This window comes from Vicugna pacos, chromosome 16, assembly GCF_048564905.1.
Source record: "Vicugna pacos chromosome 16, VicPac4, whole genome shotgun sequence".
Taxonomy (NCBI): Eukaryota; Metazoa; Chordata; class Mammalia; order Artiodactyla; family Camelidae; genus Vicugna; species Vicugna pacos.
In genome coordinates, this window is record NC_133002.1 from 61647401 (window position 1) to 61664638 (window position 17238).

The 17238-nt window shown below is 56.5% G+C and overlaps 1 protein-coding gene across 4 annotated transcripts in view; it reads left to right on the plus strand.

The window, feature by feature from the left end:
* Positions 1 to 17238, plus strand: part of RPTOR (regulatory associated protein of MTOR complex 1) — a 236803-nt gene that overhangs the window by 118411 nt on the left and 101154 nt on the right. For all 4 annotated transcript variants that reach the window (XM_072939794.1, XM_006199445.4, XM_072939795.1 and 1 more), the window contains one exon: positions 6270 to 6445. In XM_072939794.1, coding sequence (XP_072795895.1) covers positions 6270 to 6445 — 176 coding nt within the window. The remainder of the gene's footprint in view (positions 1 to 6269; positions 6446 to 17238) is intronic.

The following is a 17238-nucleotide window of genomic DNA, read 5'->3' on the forward strand; positions in this document are numbered from 1 at the left end:
AGCTGACCTCATAGAGCAGTTTTTTATGCAATTAGTTTGACAATTAAGTGTGTTGTCTCGCAGTGTCTCCTGCTGGTGGTGTCAGCTGGATTTAAATCTGTTATGTGAACCTGTCAAGGATGCCGCGTATAAAGTAGATACTCGGGGAATGTTTATAGATCTGGGCTAACAAGCAGACGCACCTTTGAGTAAACTACCTTTAGATGTGTCGTGATTCACTGGATGTGCTTGCGCTTTGATTGATTTGTATGAAATGTAAAAGCAGAGAATTATTAACCCAAACCCGTGAATATAATGTACTGTTTGCAGCCAGCGTAAACCTGGGAGCTTCTCCGAGTTAAATCTTAGGGTTTAATCCTCTTTTCTAATTTCATCTATTTTTAAACATGGCAGAAACTGCTTACTGTCCTGGACCACAGATGGCGGCAGACACCATGGGATACGGTGCAGGGAACCGTGGCTCCAGCAGGACCCCTCTGTGCGGCCCTGGTGGCCGTCACGGGCAGGCCTTACCTCCGCCAGCTTGAGGGTCTTGAGGTCACGTTTTCCCACCAAGGATCCGTGGCTCACAGGCTGCGGGGCCTCTGGTGGCGGCCAGAGCAGTGTCTGCACTAAGCCAGTGATCTCAGAGGCAGGCACGGGGAGAGGGGCAGGTGGGACGTTGCCAGCCCCTCGGGAGCTGGGACGAGCAGTAAGAGGCCTTTTTAGCCCTCGGGTCAGAAGCAGGGAAGAGACGTTAACTCCCACGGACGCCCTTCCCCCTGGTGCCGTGAGCCTGTGTGGTGTGGCGAGGGGACAAGCAGGAGGCTTGCAGGCTGGGGACGAGGAGGTTAGATGCTCGTCCTTCTTTGCAGATGAAACAGCCATTGCTGCTAACGTCAGTCACAGGGCCCTGCCTGGCGTCCCCTGAGCGCTGCGGCCAACAGCGGCAGCGAGCACCCGCCCAGGCACAGCACGTCCTGGGCCGAAAAGCAGGCCTCACCCAGCGCGCTTTAGCTCATTGAAGTCACGCAGGAAAGCGCTTCGGCCACAGTGGGTCAACCAGAAGTCGCAACAGACGGGAAACAGAAAATCAGCACATAATTGACGGGTCAGGGGTCTGAAGGGCAATGAAAGAAGATGCATGAGTCGAATGAAAGGGGCCACCCTGCATGTCCGCACCGGTCGGGTGCAGCCGGGGGAGCCGGGGCACTGGGCCCGGCGTTGGAGACCGGGCTCCCGTCCCCGTCACTCGGGCTCCTGTGACACAGCGCCGCGGACGGAGCAGCTCCCAGACAACTCAGGTTTGTTTCTCACAGTGTGGTGGCTGGAAGGCAGCTCCCTCGGGTGAGGGCCTCTTCCTGGCCGGCCCTGGGCCTGCTCGCCGCGCCCCACGTGCTGGGCGGGCTCGGGGGCTCCGCGCTGCGTTTCTGAGGGTACCGGCCCCAGTCGGGAGGGTTCGCCCTTGCCTCCCACAGGCCCCACCTCCTCACGCCATCACCTTTGGCGTTCAGGATTTCAGCAGGTGGATTTGGGGGATACAGCCATTCAGGCCATAGCACTGCCTCAGGAAACTAGAAGGGGAGGAAGCTAGTGCCCATGAGGGCGGAAGTCACTGGAACTGAAAACGAAGAAGTAGAGAATAATCCACGAGACAAAAACGATTCTCAGAAACTAACACGGATGGAACTCTGGCAGGACCGACAAGGACAGAGAAGACTCGGGACCCTGCAGCCGTGGGAGGAGTAACGAGGGAGCACCCTGGACAGCTTTACGATGGCGCTGAAGAAGCGGGCCAGCTCCTCCAAAACCGCAAACCACCCAGTCTCCCCGGGACGGAACAGACAGCGTGAGTAATCACGAAGTGGGGTTTGCAATTTTAAAAGTTCCTGAGGAGGAAGTCTCCAGGCCCAGATGGCTTCACTAGAGGGTTCTGCCAAACGTCTAGAGAGTTAACCGACCTCACAGTCTCCTCCAGAAAACGGAGAGGCAGGGAAAGACTTTCCAGGCATGTTGTTACGACTGTGAAGCCAAGGTGGATGCACGTTACAAAAGGGGGACGAAGCTCCTGCAGACCGTCTCTCTCCCACAGACGTGCTCGCGAGGTAACTGCAGATCCGCTCTAGCATTCCCTAAAAAGAATTACACTCCCCGACTGCGTGGGCTCTGTGCCAGGCATGCAAATCTGGTGTAATATTCAAAAAATCAATTAATGTAATCTGTCACACCAACAGACTAACGAAGAAGGATCCGCTCGCATCGACTGGCACACGGAAAAGCTTCTGACAAAATCCGACATCCTCCCTTGATTAAAAAAAAATCTCGTAGCAAACTAGGGTAGAGGGGAGCGCCTTCAGCCTGATAGCGTCTATAAAAGCCTCGTCCTCGGCGGTGAAAGACAGTGTCCCCCCAGGGTGGGCGCAACGCAGGGCGGGCCACTCTGACGTCCCCACCCACGTGGGAGCTGGGAGTTCCAGCCGGCACGGTCGGGCCGGGAAGGGGCGGCGTTTGTCCCTCAGGAGTCAGAGAGCAGAGCCACGGTGAGGCGCACCTCACACCCCGGGTGAGCAGAGTGGAAAGGGATCGCTGCGAGCCAGGCCAGGACACCGCTGGCAGGGACGCAAGACGTTGCAGCCGCTTCGGAAGGTGGTCTGACAGGTCCTCAGATGCTCCACTTGGAGCTGCAGGCAACCCAGCGGCGACTGCACCCTGAGGTTTCTACCCAAGAGAACCGGAGACGTGTCCGCGCGGTTCACGGGCGTCTCAGTGTCAAGCTCCCAGGGGTTTTGAGTGCCCCCTCGTCTTCAGTTGCTGAGTATCTGAGAGTAACTGGGGAGAAGAACTTGGCTGCAGTTTCTAGTCAAGCGTCTTCACTGAGTTATAGGAAGATTCCAGAGCATTTTAGAAACTGTTTGATGGTGACCAGTGCAATGACTTTAAGACAGTGGACGGCCGCTCGGGTGAACTCCCAGGACTGCCGTGACGCACTGTCCCCTGAAGGCGCTCGCTCGCCAGCTGCCCTTGGAAGGGCGCAACCTGGGGACTCCCCACTGTCCCGACACGCCTAACCCGGCAGGGTGGCTTCTGCTCTCGGCCTCGACGTCACAGTTCCCAGCAGTAGGGACCCTTACTTCTAAATTGCTGTTTAATATTCGACGTATAGAGGCTGATAAAGATTATGTGTTTAACAACTACTGCTTGCACATCGTGTCTGCCATTTGAGTGCAGTACCTGTTATGTGATAGTAGCCGTGAACATCTGTGACGTGAGCTGGGCCGGCACGTCTGATTCCTCGGCGGGCCCCAGGCTCTCCCTGAGCTTCGCACAGATGTCCACTGTAAGTGGGTGTTAATGAACTGAGAATAAAAATTGCTTTAAGCTGGAACTGGAATTATTACCAAGTAGATGCTATTTTCAGGGAGTCGCTTGTTAGGGCCTCTGAGATGGCCTGTGCCTTCATCTCTGTGCAGATGTCTCTTCATCTGAGTGGAGAAGAGCAGCAGCCAGACGTCCCAAGTTTTATTTAGAAAATGAGAAACGCCAGTGCCCCTCCATCATCCCGCACCCCGCGCGTCTGGAGCGGGCGCTTCCAGGCCTCGTGCAAGCTGCTGGCCTGTCTCCTGGGAGCCCCGGAGCCCGAGCCCCACGTCGTCCACGCGTGTGGAAGATGGAGCAGCTGTCTCTCTTGGATCTGGTTGCCCTGGATCGCATCTGAAGATTTTTCTGGACCCTTCCCAAACCCTCCAGAAGGCTCTAGCAAGCTTTTCAAGATGGACGGTTCCCCGGTGTTTGCGTCTCTCAGTTCCCAGGAGGAGCCCCTTGGGTGACAGCGTGTCTTGGCGTGCCCTTCCGGCTCTGTGGTGGCTCCCCGCTGGGCTGGCTCACTGCTCTGCCGGCCACCTTTGAGGAGTTCGCCTTACACGCGGGCTGTTTGCAAAGACTGATTTCAATGAAAAGATTGGTCTCTTTAAATACAAAACTGAAACAATGTGTGGGAAATTAAAAATTTAAATTTAAAAATTTTATAACTGGGTTAGCAGCTTGAAAAATGAAATGTTGGTGGAATCCTCTGCCTTGAATGTCACTTAAAAAAAAAAAGATACTGATTCTAATTACCTCCCGGGAAGACCCTCACATGCCTTCTTTGTGCGGGGAGGTGACGACAGGCCCTCGGGAGTCGGCGGGGCTGCGCCATGTGCTGCGGGTTGGACTGCCCGCAGCCGCACTTAATGCCCGTCTGTGGGCCGCCTCGCTGCAGGGCTTGCTGGAGACACTGGTGTTTGTTGGGAAGTTCAGTTTCTTGGGGACTTACTCGGGATGGAGACGTCCCTACAGCTCCCTGTCTCCTCTGCCTCCTGGGCCCTGTGCCCTCAAGGCTCTGGGCCAGGTGCGGTTGGGCTGCGGGCTGTAGCCGAGATAGCACCGCACGGCGCCGTCAGGGCCTCCCCCCACCCCGGTACCCACGTGGCTGCCTGTGCGTGGCCACCCTCCCCACGCCGCCTCCCCTAGGCAGAAGGGTCGCCTTGGTATGGCAAACACTTCACTCCTGAGAACCTCAGGCCTCGGAAGGCCAGGAAGAGGCGACAGGAAGACGGACAGGCCGCGCTGCTGGGGGGCTGCTGTTCTGTTCTCAGGAGCAGCTGTACTGTGGAAGCAAATTATAAGCAGGAAAGGTGAAACTGGTGACCGACACCAGCATTTAAGAACATTGAATCTAGGTTTGTTTTTGGTTTTTTGTGGGGGTTTTTTGCATCTCATTTTTATTTGACAGAAGAGGCTGCTCTTGCTGTTCATGAATCTGGGCTTTACACAGGTGACTGTTGCTTCTCATCTATGTTGCTTCCTTAACCATCACGTTGGTGCCTCTCGGCAGTGACGCACGCGAGAAGGTGTGTGTCCACTTCCGTCCCAGGACGCTTCCGTCCCTGGGCTCGCGGCGGGCCCTCTGTTCCCCCTAAGTTCCCCCGGCTCCCTGGGCCCGACCTCAGCCGCTGTCACCTTCCCTCCTCCCCCTGGAGAAGACACACCTGCACAAAGTGCGGAGCCGGAGCGCTTCCCGCGGCCTCCCCGGGCTCTGACACCTCTGCAGCGTCTGCATCTTCCCAGTGACTCAGGGCTGACGCGCCGCCACCTGTCACCCCCAGCGGGCCTGTCACCCCGACCTGAGACCAGTTTCCCGTGTGGAGCAGGCTGCTCCCTGGTGCTGCTTCAGCCTGTGCCGCTGGGGCCACGGAGAGGACCGAACAGGCCTCTGCGCCTCCCTCTCCCTCTGCTTTAAACCCACTCTGGCCGTGGTGGCTCCGTGCGAATGTCCTGAGTGCCGTGGATGAGGTGGTGAGTCTGCAATATGTGTGTTCTACCACAGGAGGGAAACAAAGCCAAAAACCCATTCCTCTTAGAAATTGCTGTTTTCGTTAAAAAGTTAAAATGAAAAAGCTCTATTTACTATGACATGTTCTAGAATTTGAAGCGTGTTCTGTAGTAGGACAGGTAATTAGTAACAGCACAGCCTTTACCGCCTCGCGTTTGAGAGACCTCAGGTGTTACCAGCAGCAACGCGACAGCAGTGGACGCGTGGTGACCAGTGTCAGCTCTGCGTGAGCCGTCGGGGCTCGCGTGTGTTTTAACGCACACGTGCGGGCGCCCGTCAGCGTCACGGGGTCCAGGTGGGAGCACGAGCGAAAACCAGCCTCAGGTCAGGACCGCGGGCTCGGCGGTGATGGCAGCTCCCGCCGCCTCCTGGGGTCTGCCTCCTCCTCGTCAGAGGTCTCCAGCGGTGCTCCGCCGCCACCAGCTGGGGCGTGTCCCGGGGTGGGTGAGGGTCAGGTCCCCACTGTGCTCCTCTCTGCCTCTCTGCGGGCCATCGTGCGCTCTGCCCGCTACCTGTCACTGGCCAGGGCACCGTGAATTCTCGGACACCTCACTGTTTCTGAGAGTCGGAGCCTGGCCCGTGTGGACTGCCCAGTGTGGGCAGGCATGTGGCGGGGAGGGACTCGTGCCCGCTAGCGCCGGGGGAGCGTGCTTGGCCGTAGCAGGGTCCTGGGATCAGAGTATCCAGCTCGTATCAGACAGTCCTGCAGTTTTTTAAACTTTGAATACGTTTTATGTTTTTTTTTTAAGATGTACACTTTTTTTTTAAGGTGTACATGTCAGGGGCCATGTTGGAGGCATCCAGCAGCATCCCCTCCGGAGAATGGGCCGGGGTGCCCTCCCTGGGCACCGCGTCCCCGGCCCCATCCGTGGCGCACAACAGCTGAGCCGCTCTCCTCCTCGCTGTCCCCCCGCCCCAGGTCGCTGCCATTAACCCGGGCCACCCACTCGCCCAGATGCCGCTGCCGCCGTCGATGAAGAACTGCATCCAGCTGGCGGCCTGTGAGGCCAGCGAGCTCCTGCCCATGGTCCCCGACCTGCCGGCCGACCTGTTCACGTCCTGCCTCACTACCCCCATCAAGATCGCCCTGCGCTGGTAAGTGGCGCCCCGCGGCTCGCGGTGCGGAATCACCCAGGTCTCCTAGACCAAGTTCAGGCATGTGCTCTCCCCCCGGGTCAGGATGTCTGTCCGCGGGTCCCTGCCTTGCGGTTCCCGGGAGCCCCTGGGCACCTTCGCTAACGGGGGCAGGGCCACAGGTGGTCAAGGTCAGTCATGCTGGGCAGTGGACTTCACTTTGAAAACAGAGACGGCCTCATTAGTCATTTAATTCCTTGCTTGAGTTTAGTAGAGTCTTTCAATGTATTCTCAGCAGTAAAAAAAAAAATGATTATTTTACCATCGTCTCTTGAGAAGTGCAGAGCTCTTTCGGGTGTGACGGAGCAAACGTGCGGGAGGTTCTGGGCGGGAGACCCTGCGTCCCACCCGGCTCCACAGCCCCTTTTCTCCCCCAGGCCGTCTTGCCGCTCTTTTAACACCTGCTTTTAAGTGTTTTGTTTTGCTGGAAATAGACGCAGCAGCTAGCACCCAGCAGGAAGGGAGGCAGCTCTCCCGAGAGGCACAGGGGTGTGGGTGGTGCAGCTGCGTGGGTTCCCTGGGGGCGCCTTCCTCGGCCTCCTGCCTGGGGTCCTGACGGCTCTGACACTCAGGCTCCCGGCACCCCCAGCAGCCCCAGGAAAGTGTGGGGACAGCGAGGACCGTGAGGGCAACGATGACGCCGAACTCAGCCCCTCGGGAGGCCCCCTGCGGTGACCGGAGCCTGGGTGGTGGGCCCTAGGTTGCCTTGACTGTGAAAGACCCCCGACGGGGGGGGGGAGAGGACCCGCCTTGCGTGGCAAAGCCCCGACCCATCCTTCCTCTCCTGGTGGCCGTGCCGCCCTTGAACACAGGTCTCTGCAGTCACTCCTTGTGGGTTTTTCTTGCTGACTGTACTCCGTGTGATCGCTGTCAGCAAAGGTTTACGGTGCCATGAGCGTGACCTCAGGAAAGTCTCCAGTCCAGATGACTCAGGAAGTCGCTCGTTTTATTCCTCGTCCAGGAGATAGCTCACTAAATGCCAGCTGTGTACTTAAAACCCACGCTGAGCACGGTCCTGGCCGCCGAGAAGCCTGTTGCCCTCCGCAGTGGACGGTCTAGTTGAGATGAGATGAGATGGGCCTGAGGGTCCCCTCTTAGTGGCTGCCGAGTGCCAGGCCAGGGGATCGCGACGTTTCTTCTTTTTTCCTAAGCAGAGACGTTTTTGCAGTGATGTGATTAGACTGAATTTATAATTTCGTATACTTAGACCTTAGCATTATAATAAATTGATCCTTGACCATGGGAAGCTCTTATTAAATGTCATTTCTCGTGCTTGCATAGTATGTCACTGTGCTGATGCTCTGTGTCTCATGTAACCAAGTCCAGGGCTCTAGGGTTTGGAGTTTGGGCGTACAGAGGTAGGAAAGCTCAGGATGGGGTCTGATCCACAGACTCTGAACGGCCAGGTGGCGCGTAGGTTAGACTTTGCGAGCCGGAGGGTCCCCGCTCTGTTGTCGTGTGAGCAAATGAGCGTGGCTGTGTTCCAGTGAAACTTTATTTACAGAAACAGGCGCTGGGCCAGATTTGGCCTGGAGACCGTAGTTTGCCAACCAACGGAACCAGGATTTTACCTGCAAACAGCTGCCACGGGTGCAAGCTGGTGGTCAGGAAGTGACCTGGACAAGAAGTGACCCAGACAAGGCTCTGCTCAGGAAAGCCCTGCGCAGCCAGGAACACGGTTTTAACAGCCCTGCAGTCTTATCAGGCTCGGCCCCCGAAGGGCGTTACGTGCCCCGTAAACATAATGAAGCCCCCTTCAGATGCACAGAACGTGTGCGTGTGCGTGGCGGCCCGTGTGCGTGGCGGCGCGTGTGCTGAGAGGTCTCACCTGGTGATGGAGTGGTGGTTAGAAGGCATCATTCTTGGTTTTTGTTTCATTTTTGCCTCGGTCTTTCTTACCTTCAGAAACCAATCATTCCTGTCATTCTGAAATGAGTAATTGCGTTACTTTCCATATAAGTGATTTCTTTGCTCACCGTGTACGTTGATGTAACGTTGGAATCCAAAATGTTCTCCCCCTGAGGCTGTTTCCTGCTTGCCTGACTGAGCGGCAGAGCGCCGTTTGGCTTTATTATGGATGCATTTGTGTGCGACTGAAAGTGATCACCCAGAGGCACTTCACTAGCTGTGGGGCCGGCCGTACAGCGGACCGCTGCCGTCGGATGGGGCCGCACGCAGCCCTGCGTCTGCTGGTGGCTGTGGCACATGTCGTTTTGGGCGGAACAGGGGTCAGGACACTTGTTTCCCTCTTGCAGTTACGCTGAGGGGTTTCGAGGAGCTTAAGCGTTGAGGGCGGAGGATGAGCGCCGCTCTGCCTGCAGGAGGGCCTCGCCCTCGTGCCTGGCCAGCCCTGCCCTGACTGGGCCCCACGCTCGCCCTGCTCCTTCTCACTGCAGACACTTGCTCCGCGTTGTGTGACACTTACAGCATGTGCTTTGTATGTTGTCTTGAAGGTGCAGCCGGGAATTAGTCAGTCACCACTGGAAACCTAACTGTTGCTGGTTTTTGAAGCTGGGTTTAACCATTTGTTCTCCGTAGTTTTCTGAAGTGCAGCTTCGTTCTAGAGAGAACTTTCTGCCTGCCCATCCAATCAGTGCCGTATGTTTTGTGATCTTCTTCTGCTTTATACAAAACTGAATGAAATGACTGCCTTACTTCTTATATTTGAAGGCAGGGAAGTTCAGGGACCCTCTCAGAACCATCTGGACGTGTTGAGGAATGGAATTGTCCTACCAGCTCACTTTGTAGTCGCGTCTCACTTTGCGTCTTAGACCTCAGTGGTAGTAGGTTTAACTTGAATTTATTTAAAGGGATTTCTTGCCTGGCAGCCCTCACAGTGCAGCCGTCACCGTAACCTGGTCCCACTGCTCAAACCCCGGCACGGCTCTGGGGTTGTTTCCGAAGTCCTTTGCGTGGTGTGGTCTGTCGTGAGCCCACTCGGAGGAAAAGGTTTTTTCTTCCCAAACCAGGCGACGTGCTCTCACCACTCCCGTCCGGCACACACTCGTTCGGGGCGAATATCCCAGTGCGCTGTGACAGCCCCTTTAATAGCAGCTGATGGACGTGTGGGAACCTGGTTTGTGCTGTTAAGAAAGGAACTGAAACAGACAGAGGGCCGGGGCGCCGACTCCCTCCCGAGCCCAGTCCTCAGGCTGCTGGTCCACTCCAGAGTCGGACCGCATGGGGCCCTGGGTGCCGAGAGCCCTGGGCCCGGGAGGACCGGAGGGTTCCAGCTGCTCAGTTCGTCGGGGGCTCAGAAAGAAAGAAGGGAGGCGGGGATGGGGGAAGGACGGCACCCACCCCTCCTCCGTGGAGTGAGCTGCTCCTGACCAGGAGCAGAGTGAGGCCGACAGACGCCCCCGGCGCGCCGGGCAGAGTCCTGGCGGGGGAGGCGCAGTCAGAGGGAGGTTGGGGACACAGGGACCACGACAAGTATAATTGAGGAAGCTGGCAGTTTAGGGGTGGACTGAAAGGCAGCTTTCTGGGTGTGACCAGAGGGGAAATCAGGGCTGGAGAGCTGGGTTGCAGAGTTCCCACCAAAGAGGTAAAGATGGAAAGAAGGAGAGGCCAGGAAGGTAGAGTTGAAGTTCAGGTTGCCACGACATGGGTCGCGAAAAGGAGTGAGGACACAGGCTCCGGTGTGCTAGAGACACCTAACCAAAGGGCGCACCGCGTGCGCCGTGCCCACGCAAGGGCAGACAGCCGCTTCTCTCCAAAAGAAGGTAGAGACAGAGAAAAAGTAAAGCGTGGTCAGTGGAAAGTGGGAAATGAGGCGGCTGAAATGGGTTTTTTTTAACATTTTTTATTGATTTATAATCATTTTACAATGTGTCAAATTCCAGTGTTCAGCACAATTTTTCAGTCATTCATGGACATATACACACTCATTGTCACATTTTTTTCTCTGTGATTTATCATAACATTTTGTGTATATTTCCCTGTGCTATACAGTGTAATCTTGTTTATCTATTCTACAATTTTGAAATCCCAGTCTATCCCTTCCCACCCTCTGCCCCCCTGGTAACCACAAGTCTGTATTCTCTGTCCATGAGTCTATTTCTGTCCTGTATTTATGCTTTGTTTTTGTTTGTTTGTTTTTGTTTTTGTTTTTTAGATTCCACATGTGAGTGATCTCATATGGTATTTTTCTTTCTTTCTGGCTTACTTCACTTAGAATGACATTCTCTAGGAGCATCCATGTTGCTGCAAATGGCATTATGTTGTTGGTTTTAATGGCTGAGTAGTATTCCATTGTATAAATATACCACCTCTTCTTTATCCAGTCACCTGTTGATGTACATTTAGGTTGTTTCCATGTTTTGGCTATTGTAAATAGTGCTGCTATGAACATTGGGGTGCAGGTGTCATCCTGAAGTAGATTTCCTTCTGGATACAAGTCCAGGAGTGGGATTCCTGGGTTCTATGGTAAGTCTATTCCTAGTCTTTTGAGGAATCTGCACAGTGTTTTCCATAGTGGCTGCACCAAACAGCATTCCCACCAGCAGTGTAGGAGGGTTCCCCTTTCTCCACAGCCTCTCCAGCATTTGTCATTTGTGCACTTTTGAATGATGGCCATTCTGACTGGTGTGAAGTGATACCTCATTGTAGTTTTGATTTGCATTTCTCTGATAATTAGTGATATTGAACATTTTTTCATGTGCTTTTTGATCATTTGTGTGTCTTCCTTGGAGAATTGCTTGTTTAGGTCTTCTTGAAATGGGTTTTGAAAGGAAAGTGGTATCTCAGTGTAAGCGAGTTGAATTCGCCTCCTAAAAGATGGGGTAGAAGTTGTCATGGTACACAGCGTGTGTCACAGGACGCGTGCTCACAGCCAAGTATCTGAGAGGCTGAGACTCAGAGGAGGGATGAGGAGAGCTGTGAGCCTTCCAGAAGAAGGCTGCAGTGATGACTTCCATACGTCAGAGAAGAATCTGAGACAAAAGCACTGGATGGACACCCTCACTGGGTTGACTGGGCGGCCGTGCCGGACCAGGCGCGACAGCTCCACCATTGCACGTGGGTGTTGCAGTGACCTGGCCTTCCTCGTATGGATTTAAGCTGCTTCCTATAAAAGCACCAAGATTTTCCGCAAAAATGAGGTGCCTGGTGTCCTGTTTGAGGCGCCCGTCTGGGTGCACGGGCACTCGGTGTCCTGTGAGGAGCGGGCGTGCCCACGCTGTGGTGGCGCAGGGACAGGGGCTGGGGGCCAGCGTCTGTGTTTCTCCTTCTTCAGTGCTCGTGCGCACGTGCTGATGATGGGGGATGAAATCCTGATGCAGCCAGGGCTTTCCTGTGTGAGCAGAGGCATTTGGGGTTCTCTGGGCTCAGGCTGCGCCCGCCCTGCCTGGGGTTGCCCTGCCTCCGGAGGCCTGAGGGCCAGCTTGGAGAGAGTCTCCGTGGAGGCCAGCGTCTCCAGCCACTGACCTGAAACCGTAACCGTAGACCAGGGTGGACAGCAGGGGAGCCATAATTCCCAGCCCTACCTGGTTAGGAGCCCCATGGACAGATTGTGCCTCCGGCACGTTAAGGAGCACAGCTCGCGTTTACACGGTAATTGGAAAGCCGGCCTGCATTCGCTCGCTTGCTGCCAGGGTGCCGGGCAGCCGCTCAGCTCTCAGCAGGGCTCGTCCTCGCCCCTCACCCCCTCCCGGAGCAGCTCTGCTGGTGCTTCCACGGCTGAGGGATCACAGAGAAGCCGATGGCCTGCCTGGGCTTCCTTCCCTCCAGCTGCCCTGATGTGGCCGTGGCCGCTGGCTTGGTGCCCCTGGCTTGGCTCCACCACAGCCCTTAGACCGGCGGTGTCACCACCGTGTCCGCCTGCTTCTGAGTTGGGGGCAGCGACTCACGGTTCACAAGGCACTGAAATACCTGGTACTTATCAGGCACTTAATTGAGAAGGGGCCCGCCCACCAGGAATCAGAATCATGGTGCTTTATTTTCCTTAAGTGTGACCAGAGACATGGGCGCAGGAGCACGTAGGTGCTGGGGCACGGCCCGTCCAGCCTTAACTGTGAGACGGGACACCAGGGTGCCTGGCGTCCGGAGGAAGACAGCACGTAGACAGGCTGTGGGTGGCCAGCACAAAGCTGAACGCAGCCTCTGCTGATGAGAGCAGTCGGATCAGAACTGGGCTCGGGAGTGCAGAGCCCTCATCTGCTGGTGTTTGGGCTTCTCTGTGTCTCTGCTGCCTGTTAGACAGGTGTGCCCGTGGGCTCCCGGCGGTGGTCCCGGAGGGCGGCTGCGCCCAGCCCCACCCTCGCTCAGCCAGGGCGTCTCTGCTCTTCTAGGGTGTCCGTCTTTCCTTCCTCTGCTCTGAGTTGTCGCGAGGCCTTTGCCCCATGGAGGTGCCTGGCACTCGGGTCCGCGGACAGCTCGCGCACGGCCTCGTAGCTGGCTGGTGGGTGCAGAGCGTCTGCACCTCGGCCTTCCGCCCCTGTGAAGTGGGACTCACGGTGGCAAACGGATGCGCTGTCCGGCCCGGAAGGTGCTTAATAAACCACCTTGTCCTGACCTTGTTCTTCCCGGAGTCCCTGGGAGACACCGCGGGGCAGGCTGAGCTGGGGGGAACAGGGAGGTGGAGGGGTCACGTCCACGTCTTCCCTCCAGTCCCACGAGCTCTCTCGGGCCCAGCTCGCAGCTTCCGCCCTAAACCCCAGGCTCTTGTCCGCGTTGGCTCCTCTCCCCAGGACTCACTTAGGAGATAAACCTGGGAAGTGAGTCAGAGAATTCCAGTTTTTTCACAGGAAGAGCTCCCGGGTTTAAAGCACAGGGGGCTTCTCACAGGCGGCTCCTTCCTACGGCTGTTTTTAGGAGCGGGGCCTGTGTGCGCGGTCGCGGTGGCGGGGCGCCCGGCGGTTCTCTGCGTGGTTGGGGCGCAGCCTCGTGCGGGGAGTCTGTGATGGAGTCTGCGCTGACCCCGCGTGCACAGCTTGGTGGCTGCACTCTGACCTGGCTGCCGCCCTCAGGTCTCCTTGAGGGGGCAGTCCATGGTTCTGGAGGGTGGGAGGGAGGAAGGGCCGTCCGCGTTGTTCCCATAAAGTGCGTAAAGCGTCTGGGACGCCAGCGGGGTTGGTCGTATCGTCCCTCTTGGTCTCCAGTCCTGCGTGAAATCCCTTGCAGCCTGTCTCTTCTCTCACTTGTGTCTGGAGAGGAACCAGGGCTTGGCTGGGGCCGCCGGACGTGCCGGGACTTCAGAGCCGTGCAGTGACATCAGCTCCCCGTGACGGGGACTGACTGATTCTAAAATGATCCTCGCGGGTCGGCCGTGTGTCGCGCGCACTGCTGCTCCCAGCACGTTGCGGGCTGTGTGTTCAAACAGGGTCAGCCCCTGTGAGGCTGGCCCTCGGGTGGCACTTGGCTCGGAATCTGGTCGCCACACCCTGGGGAGGCTCCTGATTCACGGGGGTGGCCCTCTCTTCGCCTGCATCGCCTGCATTGCCTGCATCGCCTGCATTGCCTGCATTGTGTGCCCGCAGGCGCGCCCTGACCCCAGAGCACACTTGTGGACGGAGAGGAAGATGAGGGCAGGGCAGAGCTTCCTGACGCAGAAGGCGCACAGCAGGCGGCAGGAGAGTTGTGCTAGTAAACGCGGGAGAGGATGCCAGCTACGTGTTCGGTTCTTTGATTTGAAAGCATCGCCTGGGGTGGGTGGAGCCCAGTGATGGAGCAGGTACCTCGCCTGCATGAGGTCCTGGGTCCAGGCCCAGCACCTCGGTTCAAGAAAAGGGTCGCTTAATTTTCACATGAATTCTGACTTTCTGGGTCTGCCGTAAGGCCATCCTACACCCGAGACAAGCAGGGGCAGGCGAGGGCCCCGCTGCCGTGTGGGCGCGAACAGGTGCGTTTGTGGGGACGCTGCCTTTCGGCCTCTGCGCCCTGTTTTCCTTTGTGCTAGAGACCTCGGTTCCCAGGGGGTGGCAGGTCCACCCTGCCTCCCAGCTGCCCCTCAGCACTGTCAGGCTGCGCGCAGACGCCTGCACATCGGGGCTGTGCAGCCGGGGCTCACAGGGTCACTGGGGAAGGGGATCGGGGCCCTGTGTTCCCGGGGGAAGGTCCTGTCCTCTGCCCCCCCCGCTCCAATACCGGCTCCCTCCAGGGGGCGCATACGTGTCACTCCTCAGCGTTGTCGGCAGGCAGTGTGAACACCGTCCTGGTGGTTTTCAGTTTATCAGGTAAAATTACGTGTTAGGACCTGAATCAGGCCAAGGAGCCTGGAGCGTCTGAGTTTGTCCTGAATGAGCTGGATTCTAAATATACTGGGCGGATTCCATGGAAACAGGCTCCGGAAGGCTTGGAAGAGCATCAGGGGAGCTTGTGTGTTCCGGGTGTCTTTCTGTGGTTGGGGGCCGCGAGCATCACCCCGAGTGGGAGCTGACCCCTTGGGATAGAGTCTTGGTTTCCTGCTTTTGCAAATCAGTGCAGGGACTTCTCCACCAGGACCGACTGTTAATGACACCAGGGAGGAGCTGGCTGGGAGTAGCCCCCGTTACATCGTGCCCTGCTTCCAAAATGGAGACAAACTGCTTAAGCTGCGAGAAGTTAGGTCCTTCCCTGGGCCGTTGTCCTGACCTGGACTCAACGTAGGGACGTCTGTTTTGACCCTCTGCCCGCAGCCCCCCATCACTCTTTCTGCAGCACAATCGAGAGAACAAACAGCGCCCTTGCACGCGTCACCCAGATCTCGCTTTTGTCGTGTGCTCTTTGTTTCCTTTTGTGGCTGCTTTTAGTAAACGGCGACGCTGTGGTGTTTCCCCTCCATACGTAAACACATAACCACAACTGTCGTGACCTTGTCATCTCTTCTGCATCAAAATAACAGGACCCTTGCAGCGTTCGCGTTGTGCCCTTGGGGTTCTCTCCTGCTGTCAGTCGGCACCGCTCGGGACCCCGGCAAACCCCCAGGCTCCTCCTGGAATCTGGGCAGACAGGGTCCGCTCACCACCAGGTGCGGCACGAAGCACAGGCGAGGCGCGCTGTGTCCCCCTGGCCGGTGGGATGGCCAGCTCCCTGTGAGCCGGCTGCCAGGGCAGCAGCTCCGGGGCCTCGCCTGTGGCCTGTCCTGATTACTGGCCCAGAAGCTCCCGAGGAGAGGAGGCCCTTCTGCCCGCTTCAAAGTGGCAGCTATTTAAAGTTTGTAAGTTAGGAGAATGTCTTCTACTTTTTTTCCTCCTAATAACACACATGATGTACTGTTTAATTTAGTTGCAAACCCCGGATGATTGACACTGTTTCATGTGTGGTTTTGTTTGTTGCTTTGTCTTTTTTTTAACCTGCTAGATTAAGTGAGATGTCAGGGAACTCGCTTGTTTTATTTTAATAGTGTGTTGCCACTTCGAGCTGTCTCCAAGATTCCTGACATCCTGGCAGCGTGCTTCACACTCCGAAGGACGTGGCGGATCTGTGGAGGTTCATGGCGTCTCTGTCACCTCCGTCTACGGAGGCCGCAATGCCAGCCCGTAGGACCCCGGGACGCCAGCCGGCACTCTGGGGGCTGAATCAGAGCTCGAGTAGCAGCCTGCAGTGGGGCTCAGTCCCGCAAGGCCCTTCCTGCCCCGCATCTGCCCTTTGACCCAGGTGCTGGCTGGGCCTGCCTGGAAGGTGCTGAGTGAGACCCCGGGAGCCCCGTCTTTCCCGCCAGAGCGGGGTCACCCCTCCAGAGAGCGCCAGCCTGGGAGCTCTCGTCCAGGATTCCTCTGAGCTCAGTCTCCAGCCCCCCTCCTCCCTGAGGTCAGAGGTTGGAGGTCAGCGTGGGGCTGAAAGTCCTCACCTGTCATCCAGGTCTGGTCCCCCTGGTGAGCAGCCCCCACCCCAGTCACCTGAGCAGCACGAACTCAGGTGTGGTCACACGGGGCTCCGGCAAGGAGGCAGCACATGCCTGGTGCCCTCAGTGAAGTGATAGAAAAGTGGGCTCTGAAAAAATGAATATTGAGATGAGAAAACTGTACATCAGGATGAAAAGAGAACTAGCAAGGGAAGGAACACTTTAAGAAGCCAAGGTTAGTTCCAAAGTTTGGGCGACCTTAAAATCGGTCAGAAGTAGAGTATAGGAAACAGAAAGCAATTTTAAAAAGTGAGAAGCAAGAAAAATGAAACAGTGAAGACTCAACAAACAGATACTTATCCCCAAAACATGGGATGGAAGACATGATAACGAAACAGTGTGAGCCTGGGCCGTGCCTCAGCCAGCGGGAGCTTGCCCGCTCTCTGCAGGGAGCTGCCCCGACTGGGCGCCAGGCCCGACAGGTGCGGTGTGTCTGCACACGCACAGACACACCTGTACACACACAGACACACACACCTGTACACACACAGACACACACACAGACATACCCACAGACACACAGATATACACACACCCCCACAGATATATACACACCTGTACACAGACACACAGACATACCTGCACACAGACACACATACACACCTGTACACACGTGTACATACACACACAGAGGGGCACACACGCACGCACAGATGTGCACAGACACACACGTGTACACATGTGTGCGTGCTGCCACTGCAAAGACTTCATCGTGAAACACCAGCAGTCAGCCCTGCGGCGGAGCGGGAGGGCCGTCTGCCTGGCCAAGTGAGCTCGTCCAGGGCTGCGCTGGTGGCTTTCTGTTAAGCTGCCTATTAGCAGAATTCATCATCTTAATAGGTGAGAGGAGGAAAGTTATCTGATAAAATTAAAAATGAGTTTTAATAAAAACTTGCAATAAAAACAGAAGAATACTTCCTTCACGTGAGGGAAA